At 32.5% G+C, this 15564-nt stretch overlaps 1 protein-coding gene and 1 long non-coding RNA gene across 2 annotated transcripts; one reads left to right on the top strand and one right to left on the bottom strand.

Annotated features, from left to right (window-relative positions):
• Positions 1 to 8694: 8694 nt before the first annotated feature.
• LOC110693326 lies at positions 8695 to 11209 on the top strand. The gene is made up of 3 exons (XR_002505576.1): positions 8695 to 9441; positions 9532 to 9617; positions 9843 to 11209. It is a non-coding gene; the product is annotated as an uncharacterized LOC110693326 (long non-coding RNA).
• A 2796-nt stretch (positions 11210 to 14005) lies between these two features.
• LOC110693325 lies at positions 14006 to 14957 on the bottom strand. The gene has a single exon (XM_021870478.1). It carries the CDS (start codon positions 14821 to 14823, stop codon positions 14614 to 14616), a length of 210 nt encoding a protein of 69 aa, XP_021726170.1. The 5' UTR covers positions 14824 to 14957; the 3' UTR covers positions 14006 to 14613.
• Between the last annotated feature and the right edge of the window lie 607 nt (positions 14958 to 15564).

The raw sequence follows: 15564 nt of genomic DNA, 5'->3' as shown, positions 1-15564 counted from the left end.
TTAACCTGTAATTTGACTAATTTCTTTAACCTGTAAGATTCAAGTATTCAAGACTTCAAATTCAACACATAATTCAAGCAAACATAACTTAACAACATAATTCAAGAGTTACATGTCCAAAATACTTCCAAGTAGGCAAATAAAAGTTCAACTAGAAAACCAAATACATGTCCAAAATAACAGTAACAGTTTCATCAACTAATTTTAGAAGAAATTAACAACATAATCAGGTTTGACTCTCCATGACAGCAGGACTTTCTGGTGCACTTTGTGGAGGGCTGGGGCTGGGAGTATCCCCCACATCATCGTTGACTTTCATGGCCATGATTTTTCCACATAAATCTTGCAATTGCGGATCCATATTAGCTACAACCAAAAGAATACATACAAAAGTTAATTTCAGCCTTAAGCATAAATAAAATAGTACAAAAAAGAAACAAAAAAAATTGTAATTTTAAATACATAAACTATTTTCATACCTTCACCAAAAGTCCAATCTTTGAGGCAAATGATAGCTTCTGCTGTGTTTGGTTTCAAAGAGCTTCTATAGCAGTCCAAAACTCGACCACCAGTACTGAAGGCAGATTCTGAAGCTACTGTTGAAATAGGGATTGCAAGGATGTCCCTTGCCATCTTTGAAAGAATTGGATACCTCACAACATTTGTTTTCCAATGATATAGAATATTAATGTTGGTTGCACGAGGAATCAATGGCTCTTCCAAGTAGATTTGCAAGTCAGATTTAGCAGCAACATATGATTTGCTAGAAGAGAAGTTATCAAAGTCCTAAAAGATGTTTAAACAAAAATTACAATAAAGCATACAAAAAACAGAATTTAAAGCTGATTATCAAACAAAAAGCAAGTGTTCACAGTTACCATCATAAAAGAATCAGAAGCAACATCAACTTGCTCTTCATTAGGCTGTCTAGAAGAACGACGCCTTGTTCGTGGTGTTGTTGTGGAAGCCTCAGTCACATAAACACCATATAAATAATCCAACCTTTCCTTGAACTTCACCAACTCATTAGTACCCTCTATTTCCCCATACACCTTCTTAAAAGCCCACTCCACAAACTCATACTTAAATCGAGGGTCTAAAACAACAGCCACAGCCATGATTATGCTAAAGTTGGTCCAATATTTAGCAAATTTCTCATTCATTCTTGCTGCCATCTTATGCATGAAGTTATCAGAATTTTCAAGCTCCTCTTTCAAGAGTAAACGGATTTTCAACACATTTGGGAAGTATACATTAGCGGTAGGATAATTAGTACCCGAAAAAACATTTGTCACATCAAAAAAGACCTTCAAAAATCTAAATAACTTCTCTATTCTCCCCCACTCCTCATTTGTTGGACAATGAATGTAATTGGCATCAACCTTTTGAAAATGAAGAAAAGCTTTTTTGTAGTACAAAACATTCTCTAACATCAAATAAGTTGAATTCCATCTAGTAGGGACATCTTGTCTCAATCCTCTACTTGAGTCTAGTTCAACATGTGCCACACAAGTCAAAAAACGTTGCTTTCTAGCCTGAGACCCTTTACAATACTTCACAGTTTCTCTCACCTTAACAACAGCCTCATTAATTTCTTTTAACCCATCTTGCACAATTAAATTTAGGATATGTGCACAACACCTCACATGGAAATAATCCCCCCCACATACCAAATCAAGTTCATTTTTAATTACATCAGCAAACACATCATTAGAGGAAGCATTATCAAGAGTAATACACATGATTTTCTTTTGGATACCCCACTCTTTAAGAAAATCATAGACATGGTCAGACATATGGACACCGGTATGAGGTGGAGGCAAAAAACGAAAGTTCAGAATTTTTTTTTGCAAATTCCATTGATTATCAACAAAATGGGCAGTCAAAGACATGTAACCATCAGTAGTAATTGAAGTCCAACAATCAGATGTAAGAGAAATCCTACCCTTAACTACACTCAACTCCTCCTTAAGTTTATCTTTTTCCCTCTTAAACATTTTCAGAACATCAGCCTTCAAAGTATTTCGAGACACAAGTTTAACATCAGGATTTATGTAATTAATCAACTTCCTAACAGCACTATATTCAGCAAACTGAAAAGGCAAATCATGTTTCACCACAGCAATAGACAACATCTCACGAACAATATCATAATCAATTGTAGGAACCCTATTCATCATAGAACCAGAACTGCTTGAATCAATAATCATCTGACCCACATCTTTAAAGGTCCTTTTTTTACATTTCTTAATGTGGCGTTTTAAATTACCAGTTCCTTGCCTACTTTCAGCATTATATTTCTGCCCACATTTTTTACACATGCAAATGATGTTACCTTGTTCGTCAGGTTTATCAAGGAATTCAAAATTTGCCCACACATCTGAAGTGAGCTTTCGTTGGCGCTTGAAATGAATTCCAGGCTTATTCAGCGAGGTGACATTAGAGGTTTTCTTCTTTGATTCCGTTTGATGAGAATCAGAAACTTCATCATCTGAATCAGAATCCGGAAGATCAATGGGTTCATCAGGATTAGGGCTATTAGCCATCTGTGAATAAATTAAAGAAAGAATTACACTCATATCCGAAGTATAAACATGAAAAACAGAAGTATAAACTCATGAGTCATGACATAAAGAATCAAACTCATGAAATTGCAGAGTAAGAAAATCAAATCAGGGCAAAAAATCGCATAAACAAATCGCAAATAATCGCAAAATAAGTAAATAACAAATCAAATCTTCGAAAGAAATTGCAGAGTAAGAAAATAACAAACGAACAACATTAAATGATTAAATCACATAAACAAAGCATACATAAACCATAATAGCAAAAAATCGCTTAAAAAATCAAAGAAATCTGAAAATTGCATAACCAAATCAAGGAAATTGCATAAACAAATGACTCATGAGCAAACAAACTCATAAAAAATCGAATAATAGGATTATTACCTTCAGAATGTTTGAGATGAAGCTTCAATCTTCAAGGTTCAAGAATTTTTATTTCAATCTTCAAGAGTTAGAGAGAGAAAAGAGAGGAGAGAAGAGAGAGAAACTGAGAAGAAAGAGAGTTTGAGTGAAAGTCTGAAAGAAAGCGGCGAGTGAAAGAGGAAAAGCTTAGGGTTAGATAATTTGGGCTTGGCCCATATTTTTAAATTAGTGTTTTAAGTTAAGCGGGTTGGGTTCGGGTTGACCCGACCTGAAACCGACCCAATTAAATAAACGGGTTTATGCGGGTTGGTTTCGGGTTGGGATTTTCAACCTGAACCCGACCCGTTTAACTTCAGGTCGGGTTCGGGTTGACCCAATTACATAAACGGGTTGAAAATCTCTATCAAAACCCATTTATTTCGGGTTGGGTTCGGGTCGGGTTGTCGGGTCGGGTCAGCTTTTGCCAGCCCTACTTCAGCCTTGCATTTCCCATAAATTTCCTACTCCGCATATATTTTCCTATCCTCTTTCCTTTTTTTTTTTTTTTTTTTTTTTTTTTTTTTTTTTGTATGAAAATATACAGTGTCGGATCTAGAAAAAAATATTTAGCGGTGGATAGTTATATAATCCTTCGTATGATATAATTTTTTAAAAAAATATTAACTAGCTCAACCCGCGAGTAACCACCTTTTAGTAGATTACTTCGTATATTTTATTACATATTGGTTTTACCAAAGAATAATATGGCTTAACAGTACAAGATACTCTGTATAATTCTACGTAATAATATAACGCAAAATAGTTCAAGTAATGCAAGTAATATGAGATAAAAAAAAAAAACAATTATTAATTTTTGAAAAAATTGATTTCGAAGGTTGAAAAAATACCAATTTTAGATCCTTATTTTATATAAAATAATTCAGTATACTTTTGCCAAACTAGAAAGTTATTTTTCCAGAAAAATAAAAAATAAAAATAAAAAAAGAAAGTTACTTTTCCAAATTTTATGAAATTTATCTTCTTTGATTTCTTCTGAGTCAATGGAAAATACAATCAAGTCAAGTTGAAATAATTATACACAATCAAGTCAAAAATGATACAAAGTACATACTATGTACTTGTATGTGATTGCATACCCTAATGAGAATTGTTTATCTTTATCAGTTGTTGTGAGGAATAATCCAAAATCAATCATCAAATTGTAATAAAAAACATAAACAAATAGCAAAAACCTTATATTATTAACAATTCAACTAGACATAATTAGAATAAATAGAGATTGATTAATTCAATTTCTTTATTACAAAGAGATATAATACCAAATTGAGACAAATACAAATTATAAATTATACTACTATAATAATTGAAAAACCCTTATGCAGTTTATATACGGAGTAATAAATACTAACATAAAATGAAATAGGTAAAAAAATAAGCCCAATAACAAAAAATCGTAGCTCACATAGTCACATAACATATAACGAGACCCTATAATAGCCATTTAAAAAAGCAAACATATTCAAGGCATATTCTAAAGTTTGGAACAAAAAACACATAAAAATTTGCAAGTTGTGATCTAGGCCAACAAAATCATTTAGTTCTACCTAGCTCTTAAGGATATAACATACTTTTTTTCCCCAAACATAATGAGAAGCTAATCTTTGTTGAGGTCCAAATTAAGGGGGCGTTTGGTTGGAAAATGGAAATGGAGTGGAAAGGAAACAAATAAGAGGGGGGAAATGAATCATTTAGCTATTACCTTTTCATTTGTTTGGTTTAACCATGGAAAGAGTATTTGTTAAGAGGAGGGTAAGAGTATTTGTTACCCCAAGTTTTTGAGAGGTAACAAATGAGAGGTAACCATTACCCTTAGGTAATGGTAATTGTTATCATGCCTTCAAACCAAACACACGGTAATGGTATCGGTTTAATCGAATCCGTTTTCAATCCAAAAGATACACTAACCAAACGTCTCCTAAAGGATATATCGAAGCACCCCTTTTTATTTAAATCATCTCATGCAATAGGGACAATTACATTAATCACTAGGATAAGATTTCTGCATTTCACTAATTGTAAAAAGCCAGACATTAAACGCAAAACGGAACCATGATAGAGTATAAAATATATTATTGGGCCTCAACCATTAGTTTAAGCTTTAGGTTGAGTTGGTCCTTTAACATAGTATCAAGAACCAACGTGATACAAAGGTCACATGGTATGAGGAGGCCCCATACTACATCCACTCTTCAAGCCCAACTGGCTCTTGTATGAGGGGGCGTGATAGAGTATAAAACATATTCTTGGACCTCAACCACCAACTTAAGCTTTTGATTGAGTTGGTTGTTTAACACAATGAACTAATGATAGTATGTCTAGTATGATGCCCTTCTCACCAATAAATGTCCAAATTTTACAAATCAACACTTACAATCCTATTCAATTTGTTTAATATCCTTTTCAATTTCTATCTATAATATAAGAAGTACGTAGTATTTTTTTTGAGAAAGAATTATGATATTTATTAGCATTAATGTGAATGAAGACTATGATGAAGTTGTGAAGTACTGTATGTACTGTATGACAAAAGTGTGAAAAAATAAACATAAGGACAAGACAGCGTGAATGAAGGCGAACGGTGCGATGTGATTTGGCTTAAACATGAATATAATGTTTTATTGTCTAATCTTTTAGTTAATTTCGGATCTCCCTTTCAAATTATGTTGTTAAGTATAATTTTTTTAAGTCAAACATGCATGTGGTACGTTAACTAGTCTATTATGCAGTCATCGTATTTGTTACGAGTAACAACTTTTGTTGGGACCCAATTCCTCTTTGGGAGTGGTTTAGCCTTTATAACACACTAATTTTTTTTCTTTTGTTTCTAACTCCTTGCTTCCGTCCTTTTTTATGTACCGATCGTCAATAGTTGGATAAAACTATAAAAATGTTTCAAGAGCAAACGTGACACAAAGATCACGAAGTCAATCTCATCCACCTTTTCTTTTAAAGCGTAATATTAAAAGCTGAGTATGGTGGACCCATACTACATCCACACTTCAACTCCAATGGGTTCTCATGTGAGGAGGTATAATAGAGTATATAATCCATGTAAAGGAGAATAATGACTAAATCATCATTATCATTATTAATTACTGTTTTTAGTTTATTGTGTAATCCCTTGATTTACTTATTTTGGTTGTTTGTCAAAGATTTCCCTATTTATTGTCTAATGTACCTAGACATATAATCTAATGTATCTAGTCATAGTATAATGTTTACTTTGTACTATAAATAGTCTTGTATACTCTTCAATATAATCAAGCTTTTCAACATTTTCTTTCTCATAACTCTATTAAACCGATTTTGGATTTCAACTATTACCTGTACCTAGACATATAATCTAATGTATCTAGTCATAGTATAATGTTTACTTATGTACTATAAATAGTCTTGTATACTCTTCAATATAATCAAGCTTTTCAACATTTTCTTTCTCATAACTCTATCAAACCGATTTTGGATTTCAACCATTACCTTAACCTTTTGGTTGAGTTGGTATAGGTATATCAAAAGTATATATTGTTAATTCCTCAATATTACTCTCATGATTATATTTTACACGGCCATATGAGTAAAAATAAAACTCTTCGATACACTTAAATTTAGTTTTGCATAAGACATGTAAGAATATTTGAAAACTCTTGCAAAAGGAGAGTAATCATATAACAAATGGAGGTTGTGGAGCTATTGAGGGGGTAGGATAGGAACAATGGATCGGATTCGGGTAGGGGGGAGCTTCCCCCGCATCCACCCGCTCCACCCGTTACCCACAAAACCCATCACCCGCATTCGATCCATCCGTCATCCGCGGATGAAACGAGTGGATCGGATGCTTAGCGGTGATTCCTATTCTAACTATTTAATACATTATATATTTATATTATAAAAAAATCTTTTAGCAAATTTTAAACTTGAATATTAAACCGTTAATTAGCTTCCAAAATCCCAAACTATAACAATAATCACAAAACCAATCATGAACTTGCGTGTTTCTTTAGCAAACTATAGCAATAATCTCAATTCAAAATCATGAATTACAACAATATTAGAATATAAAATCACGAACAAAACATGTTTCAATCCTCACATAAACCCTAACGTTTTTCTTTAGCCAACAAAACTTAGATCCTAACATTTTCCTTTTGTTAAATTAAAATAGAAAGAAAAACCCAAAAATTTGAACAAAGTTAAAGGTCTTCAGTGGAGTTTCAGTGAGGAAAGAGAGTGAGGGACTGAGTTTCAATGGTATTTTAGTGGAGTTTCAAATCTTTCAGTGGAGTTTTAGTGAGACAGTGAGGATAGAGAGAGCGAAAGGGGGTGGCGTAAAGATACAGAGGAACATTTGGGTTAGGGTTTGTGAAATTAGGGAGGCCTTTTATATTTTTTTTAAAAAAAATTTAATAATTTTTAGAAATAATTTGAAATATATAAACGTACTACTATAAGGTTAAAAAAAATCTGAAAAAAATAAATTATATGTATACATAAATGTATTCGGGTGGATGACGGGTCGGGTGATAAACGGATGACGGATGTAATGGAGCCCCACTCGAATCTGACCCGATCCGTCACCCGCCCTTCATCCGTTTAACGCGGATTTTTGTCCATTTATTTATATCGGGTGGATCGAATTTGCAGATATCCATTTAGAATCGCTATCCCTAAGGTGGGGATTAGAACTTGTAAAATCAAGAGAGTCAATCTATTGAAATCCTCTTGCAATCTATGCAAGAAAATAGCCAAAGTACAAATGATTTTTGGTATGTTAAAAAAAAAGAAAAAACATATATGGACAAGGGCTTGAGACATAGTTGGGCCAAACTTGGGTCCGATTACAATAATGTACGTGCATGCTAGATTAGAAGGAAATGAAGCAAACAATTCAAGAATGCATCGTTGATTCTGTTAAATATGGGTCTGGGTCGCACCTGCAAATCAAGAGAGAGTCCATTTCACAAGACCAAAAGAGGTTTTATCCCAAAACCATATGGCAATAGGAGGAGTAGTCCTTTAGCCTTATAAATTGTTTGACTCTCTCAACTTTTATCAATGCGGGACGCTTAGATGTGTTATTTGGTAGGATATATACTTTAACACCCCCCCCCCCCACACATATAAGGTCCCTTTAACTCAAGGATCACATGATTCAATTCATTTTGGCCCAGAATACTTAATGCATTAAAGGTTCCAAACCATGGGCCTGGCAATATACTCAAATCCATTAAAGGTCCCAAATCATGGGCCTGACTCTGATACCATGTTAAATACGGGTGTGGGCCGCATCCGCAAACCAAGAGAGAGTCCATTTCACAAGTTCAAAAGAGGTTCCATCCCAAAACCATAGTCTCTTAGCCTTATAAAGTGATTAACTTTCTCTTCTTCAATCAATGTAGGACATTTATATGTGGTGATATTTGAGAAGTCTATTTTTCAACAGATTCACTGATTCTTAAGCAAAATTATGCATTGTTGCTTGTGTATGTGGTTGGGCCACTAGGCTTTTTGGCAAGGTTAGATTTCCTTCTTGTTTGATTTGTCACTAAGAATTATAGAGTACTATGTTGTCTACTTGTCTATGTATATTGTATTCCTATATGTTACTCATATATGATTTGGCCATAAATATTGTACCATCATGACGATTGAGGTTAGTCAATTAAAGTCCTTCACTTACTAATTACTAATTTACTATACCCAGGGGCGATTCTGGGCCGGAGCGAGGTGGTCGACAGAACAGGGCACTCAAATTTGAGGGGCTCCAAAATCTAGATATATGTAATTAAGTTTGGTATAATATCGTGAAATTGCAGTTGGAGTAGTGTATACAAGATCTTGGGTTCGAGCCATGCATGATACAATTTTTTAATTTTTTTGGGAGCTGGACAGCTGGCATTGAATGTACCATTCCTCTAGAAACCTCCAAATACATTGAATGTACCCTCCCTCTAGAAACCTCCACCCAAACCAGCAAACCCATTCTAATTCCCAAAATTTTTTCCCAAAAATTCAGATATCTTTCTTCCCAAAATTTTTTCAATCTACCATTCTAATTCCCAAAAAAAAAACTCTATATCTTCCAAAACTCTATAATTTCTTATTTACTTTCTTTTATTATCTTCATTTTCTTCAATTATTCAATTAATTTTCAAATTTTTTCATCTCCCAAAATTATTTTTCCCATATTAATTCATAATTTCAACGGTTAAATCTTCAATTTTAAGATGAAATTAATTATTAAACCGTTGTTAATCTCCCAAATTTTCCTATATATGCATTTTATTCACTCTTTCAATTTTACAAATAAAAAAGAAATCTTTAAGATAATCTTAATTCCAAAATTCTTTGCAAGTATTGTGAGTATAGGCTATAGCTAGTAATCGGAAAAAATTTCATCACGAACCTCTTCGGATTCAACACCGGATACGACTTTTTGTTAAATTTTAATATTTGGGTATGTTGAATTATTTCCTGTTGTTTAATTTAAGTGTATTTTTCTGATTTTTATTAATTTTTTTTTGTTGAATTTTGTGGGTGGGAGTAGAAGTTGAACAATCGACGCTTTTGTCATTGGTGAAGACTTTTGATTCGACTCTTGCTGTGTACGAAGGCTTCCGCAATTTAAAACAGGTTAACAGTTTTAATTTTTTTGTTTTTATTTACTTTTTTTTTTCTTGGGAATTTTTAGTGCATTATTGTCGAATTTGAGGTTAATAATTCCATTGAATTTTGTTGAAGTTGAAATGGCTCGTGTAGTTTACTGTGGAATTTGTTGTTTATTTTTTCATTTGCTCATTTAATTTTATTTTATATTACTGATAGGTTTTTTTATTTTTTTTATTTTTTTTTACACAGATTACAGAGATTGATGATGGAATATTGGATTATACATAGCAATTAGCGATCTTGGATCTGTCGAATTCAATCGTTGGCTTATTATAAGCTATTTCTGGTGATATTTTTCCTCTCTATCAAATATTTTGTGCAATTGTATTTAATATGTTTCGAAAGTATCCATCTGGACATGAAAAACGGAATAAAAAAAAAGAAGGAAGATCAATTCATTCAATCACAAAAAGGTGCTTTAGATAAGGTTTTTTTTAAAGTGCCACAATCAAGTGAAAATCTTATTGACTCAGAGTTGTTAGATGAAAATAATGTTGGTGGTGATAATGTTAATGTTGATAATGATAATGTAGATGCGAATAATGCCAATGTTAATGTTGATGATAATAATATTAATGTTGAGCGAGAAGATGTGAATCTGAATAATGTAGATGATTTTGAACAAAATGTGGAAGAAAATTCAGACCATAATATTCACAATGTTGAAGAAAATGATTTTGTTTCTCATGATATATATGTTCCATCCAAGGATATGGGGAGCTCTTGATCAAAAATCGATTGATATTTTGGCTATCAATGGCCCTAAAAGAGACTTAACCATAGTGAAAGGCCCTAAAGACAAAGTATCTAGGAGATTTACTTCAAATTTGTATGTTAGATATTTGCCTAATGGTGAAACATATGATAGAGATTGGCTTGTTTATTTTAAGAAATTGACAAAGTATTTTGTTTTTGCTGTAAAATCTTCCAAAAGGGTCATGGAAAAGGCAATTTGGTTAATGAAGGATATAATGATTGGTCACATATTAGTCATAGACTTAAAGAACATGAAACAAGTGTTGATCACGTTTTTAACATGGCTGCTTGGTGTGAACTAAGAAATAGATTGAAAAATCATGAAACAATAGACAAAGTTGCCCAAGACCAATTTCAAAAAGAAAAAGAGTATTGGAAAAGTGTCATTATTAATTAGAATAATTGCTATTGTGAAGTTTCTTGGTAAAAATAACCTTGCATTTCGTGGGAAACACGAAAGGTTATATCAAAGTAGCAATGGAAATTTTTTAGGTCTGATTGAAATGTTGGCTGAGTTTGATCCTGTGATTATTGAGCATGTTCATCATATTGAGAATGGAATTATTCATCATCATTATCTTAGCCATGATATTCAGAATGAATAGGTATTCTTACTTGCTTCTAAAATCAATGATGCTATTATGAAAAAAATAAAAGAAGTTGATGTTGGATTATACACCTGATGCTAGTCATCAAGAACAAATGACATTAATTTTAAGGTGTGTTGATAAATGTTCAAATTCTTATAAAGTTAAAGAATTTTTCATTGAGTTATTACAAGTTAATGATACTACTGGTCTAGGATTGTTTAAAGTGTCTGAGAATGTGTTAGTAGCTCATGATCTTGACATAGATAATATCAGGGGACAAGGATATGATAATGGTTCTAACATGAAAGGTAAACATCAAGGTGTGCAAAAGAGACTATTGGATTTGAATCCTAGAACTTTTTATTCTCCATGTGGCTGTCATAGTCTTAATTTAGTTTTGTGTGACATTGCAAATGCTTCACCTAAAGCAAGGGAATTCTTTCGAATAGTCCAACACATTTATACTATATTTGTTAGTTCTACCAAGAGATGGAATATTTTAAAAGAAAATGTTAAAGGTTTAACTCTTAAATCATTATCTGCCACTCGATAAAAAGTCGTGTTGAAAGTATCAAAGCAATTAGATTTCAAATAATTGAGATACGTGAAGCATTACTTGAAGTAGCTGAAGTAGCTAATGCTGACAATTACCATAAACTTCAAAGTGAAGCTAGATCTTTAGCAAATAATGAGCTTGGTAGTTTTGAATTTTTGCTTGCTACAATCATTTGGTATGAAATTTTATGTGTTGTAAACTTTGTTAGTAAACAATTACAATCCCAGGATATGCTGATTGATATTGCCATTAGTGAGATTAAAGGATTGATTTCCTTTTTTAAAAAATATAGAGAGAATGGTTTTTCAAAGGCCATGGATATTGCAAAAAAAATTAGCTATTGAAATTGGAATCGATCCTATATTTCCTCAAAGACGTATAATACTTAGAAAAAGACAATTTGATGAAATAGATGGTGATGAAACACTATTATCTCCTAAGGAATCATTTAGAATCCAATATTTTATATACATTGTGGATCAAACTATTGCATCATTGGAAAAAAGGTTTGAACAATATGAATCGCATGAGAATATCTTTGGCTTTTTGTTCAATTCTGATAAATTGCATGCAATGGATGATGAGAAACTTTTATCTTGTTGTTTTAATTTTGAAAGTGCTCTTAAGAAAGGTGAGGTTTCTGATGTTGATGGAGAGGATTTATTTGTTGAGTTAACATGGTTTAGAGAGTTTTAACCCAAGGAGAAAATGAGAGCAATATTGATTTATTAAATTTTTTAAAACGATATACTTGCTTCCCAAATGCAACAACTGCATATAGGATATTATTAACAATTCCTGCAACTGTTGCTTCTGCAGAACGGAGTTTTCAAAGTTAAAGTTGCTGAAATCGTACTTAAGGAAGACCATGTCACAAGAAAGATTAAATGGACTCGTTTTGATGGCAATTGAATCTGATCTTTTAGATGAAGTCGATATAGAGAATGTCATCGATGATTTTGCTACAAAACATGCAAAAAGAGCTACTCTTTTTAAGTGATTTCTTGGATTTTAATTTAATTTTGACGAATTTTCTGATGTAATGAATTCTTTTATCAAATAAAAATTGGGTATTAAATTTATTGAGTAAAAGGCCCCATTTTGAAAAGTTGAACAGGATCCCATAAATAATTTGCAATTTTAGCCCCGGCACTGACTATACCTTTGACAACATGGTCATTTCATTCTTTTTTACTTGCATTATTTATACATTTATATAATCTACAAGTTCAATTTTGATCATATTGTAATTTAAAATATAGAATGAAATCAAAGTTACATAGGATCTTAAATATTGCTACATCACTAACTCCCTTGGTCCCTCCTTGACCAATCGCTAGGAGAGTTTATCATTAGATCCCTATATTTCACTCTTGATATTGTTTCAAGTTTCAACTCTCACATTTGACTTTATCAAGAGTTGTATTGAGAGAGCACATATTTTTGGAGATTAACATGTGGGATTAGCAACAAATTAGAGAGAAATTGTCAAAACCATATCAACGAAATTGAAATGGAGCAATATTAATATTCAAATGGACGAACAAAAAATAAAATTTGGGTATATCTTTCAAAGACACATAGAGTACCACAAAGCAATCATACTAGAAACACTACTCTGAAATAATAGAGGGAATTATAATACAAGTACTTATTTAGTGAAATTATTTTCTCTTGAAAATAAGCATTCTGTTGAAAATAAATGTACAACCCTTTTCTGGTAGTAGAAGTTATGATGGTTGTTGGCAATCCTTCCTAAAAGGAGAGGATTGTGTCATTTATTATGCTATAAAGGTAACTTAACAGTTTTGGTATGGATGCTAAATTTTGGAGTTTTAAGTATACTTTGTTCTGCACTATGAATTGCATCATGTTGTATACATTACTAGATATTTCATAAGCTCTAAATTAGGCTACATTAGAGGAGATAAAGAATTCATCCCTAGGATTTTTTTTATGAACATGAATTGTACTCTTCATATTTACTTAAAGCAGGTACTCACCACATGCGTGGCAGATTGGTAGTGGGTCGTTAGGACTATGCCATGGCCTCTAGGTTGTGGCATGATTCGTGAAGGTTGTATCGTGTTGTATTGTGTCATGACTTATGTCTTGCCAAGTGGATGTGCCATCCCTTAAGCTACTCTGTATTTTGTTCACCGGTTTTTTTTGTTTTTTTTTTTTAAAAAAAAAAAAATAGAGCGATTTTGACCTCTTTCCGAACCGTGCCTACATCTTACTACCGTGCTAGGTGGACCTGTGACTTTCCTCCGCCAACCTGGCTCGCTTACACAACTACACAAGTTCGCCTAGCTAATAATTTGTGCTTAGTACTTGCTGAAATTATATGCTATGTATAGATGAATACAAGTACCAAATTACGAAGCATACAAGTATATTCTTCGCCACTACAACTCTACAACAAATTGAATAATGCAAGTTTGATTTAATTTGTTGATATAAATGATATGCTCTTTGAACCGTACCCATGCAGAATATACTTCAATTCGTACATACATTTGAGTGACCTTTTGTTACGGGAATGGACGTCCTTAATCAATTGGCCACATCTCTCTTTTTAATCGACTATACTTCTCATTTTGATTTTACCACCCGGCCTATCCCTCCGGCCCCAACCAAAACAAAAAATGAGAACATTAAACGCTCAAAAAGAAGATAGAATATAAAATATTTCAAACACTTCAAATATCAATTTAAACTTTTAATTGAGTTGGTATATTCTCTATCAAGTTTATAACACAATACAACATTAACCACAATACCATATACAATCAATACGCTACTGCGCTACATATCCCATTTCGGCTATCTAAATTCATGATTTTATTTCTTCTCTACAACTAATACAAAGTAATATTTTGCAATTAACGTACAATTCACACTTAAAACTTCAAGATGAGGATTATTCTAAAATTACAAAGAGAACAAATACATTAGGATATATATTAAATTATACAAAAAATAAAAAGAAAAAAAACTACGTAACATTAATTAGTTAAAATGAAATGCATGAGAATATTACAAGTATTAATTTAAGTTAATTACCATAAGATTTAAGGGTGGCACCACAAAATGAGCAAATAATAGCTTTCCAATACTTGAAATAGAAAGGGACGAAACAAAATCGGGTGGCCGTCTTCATATCCGCCACTCTCGCCGCCGCACCACACCGCGAACACATCCCCGCAACCGGCCTTTGGCTTTGCATTTCCCTCTTTTGGTCCACTAAAAAACATGAAAACTCCATTTTTCTTATGACTTGTTAAATAAAGTACAAGTTCTTTTGCTACTCTCTTTTATCTTGTACTAGTATTTTGTTTTAGCTTATTAAACTACTGTAAATTTGGTTGTATATTTGGAGTGTCCTAGTAAAAAGCATTTGTTTATAGGAGTTATTATCACGTTACCTCCTTGGGGGTGGGGACGTGGGGTATAATGTATGATTTTTCTAGGTAAAAGTTTGTTTGATGAGATGTATGAACTATTCAAGATTAGTTTCCATTAGAATTTGTAAGCTTTATCTAGTTTTGAAGTTTGAGGAGATAAGAATGTATCAAGGAGGTATTGTAGTGTAGCTAGTGGTATAGATTGTGATAACTATGAGTCTATGATGACACCTTCTAGAAGGTCGATTTTAATCTCGACGTTTTATTTTTGCTGAATTTAACTTATTTTTGCTGAATTTAACTTATTAGCTCTGTTTAACTTATTTCCTTCTTAATTTGTTTTTATTTTTTTTGTACTTGAATATAAAAAAAAAATATTATTTTTACCGAAGGTAACTACAAAATACAATTACAAGGTTTAACCGTCAGCTTGAATCCTAATGTTAAAACAAGGGTAGAACGAATCCAAGGGTGTTTGATGATGTAATTGGGCCTCTTGGTGGTCCTTGAGAAAAGACAACCCAAAATAGGACATGTATATATAAAAAAGATGATCTAGAAAGTTTCCTTAACCTAGAGGAAGAATGAATTATGCAAATTTC

The sequence above is a fragment of the Chenopodium quinoa genome, unplaced genomic scaffold (assembly GCF_001683475.1).
Source record: "Chenopodium quinoa cultivar QQ74 unplaced genomic scaffold, ASM168347v1, whole genome shotgun sequence".
Lineage (NCBI taxonomy): Eukaryota > Viridiplantae > Streptophyta > Magnoliopsida > Caryophyllales > Amaranthaceae > Chenopodium > Chenopodium quinoa.
This window is presented reverse-complemented; position numbering and strand designations above follow the sequence as displayed.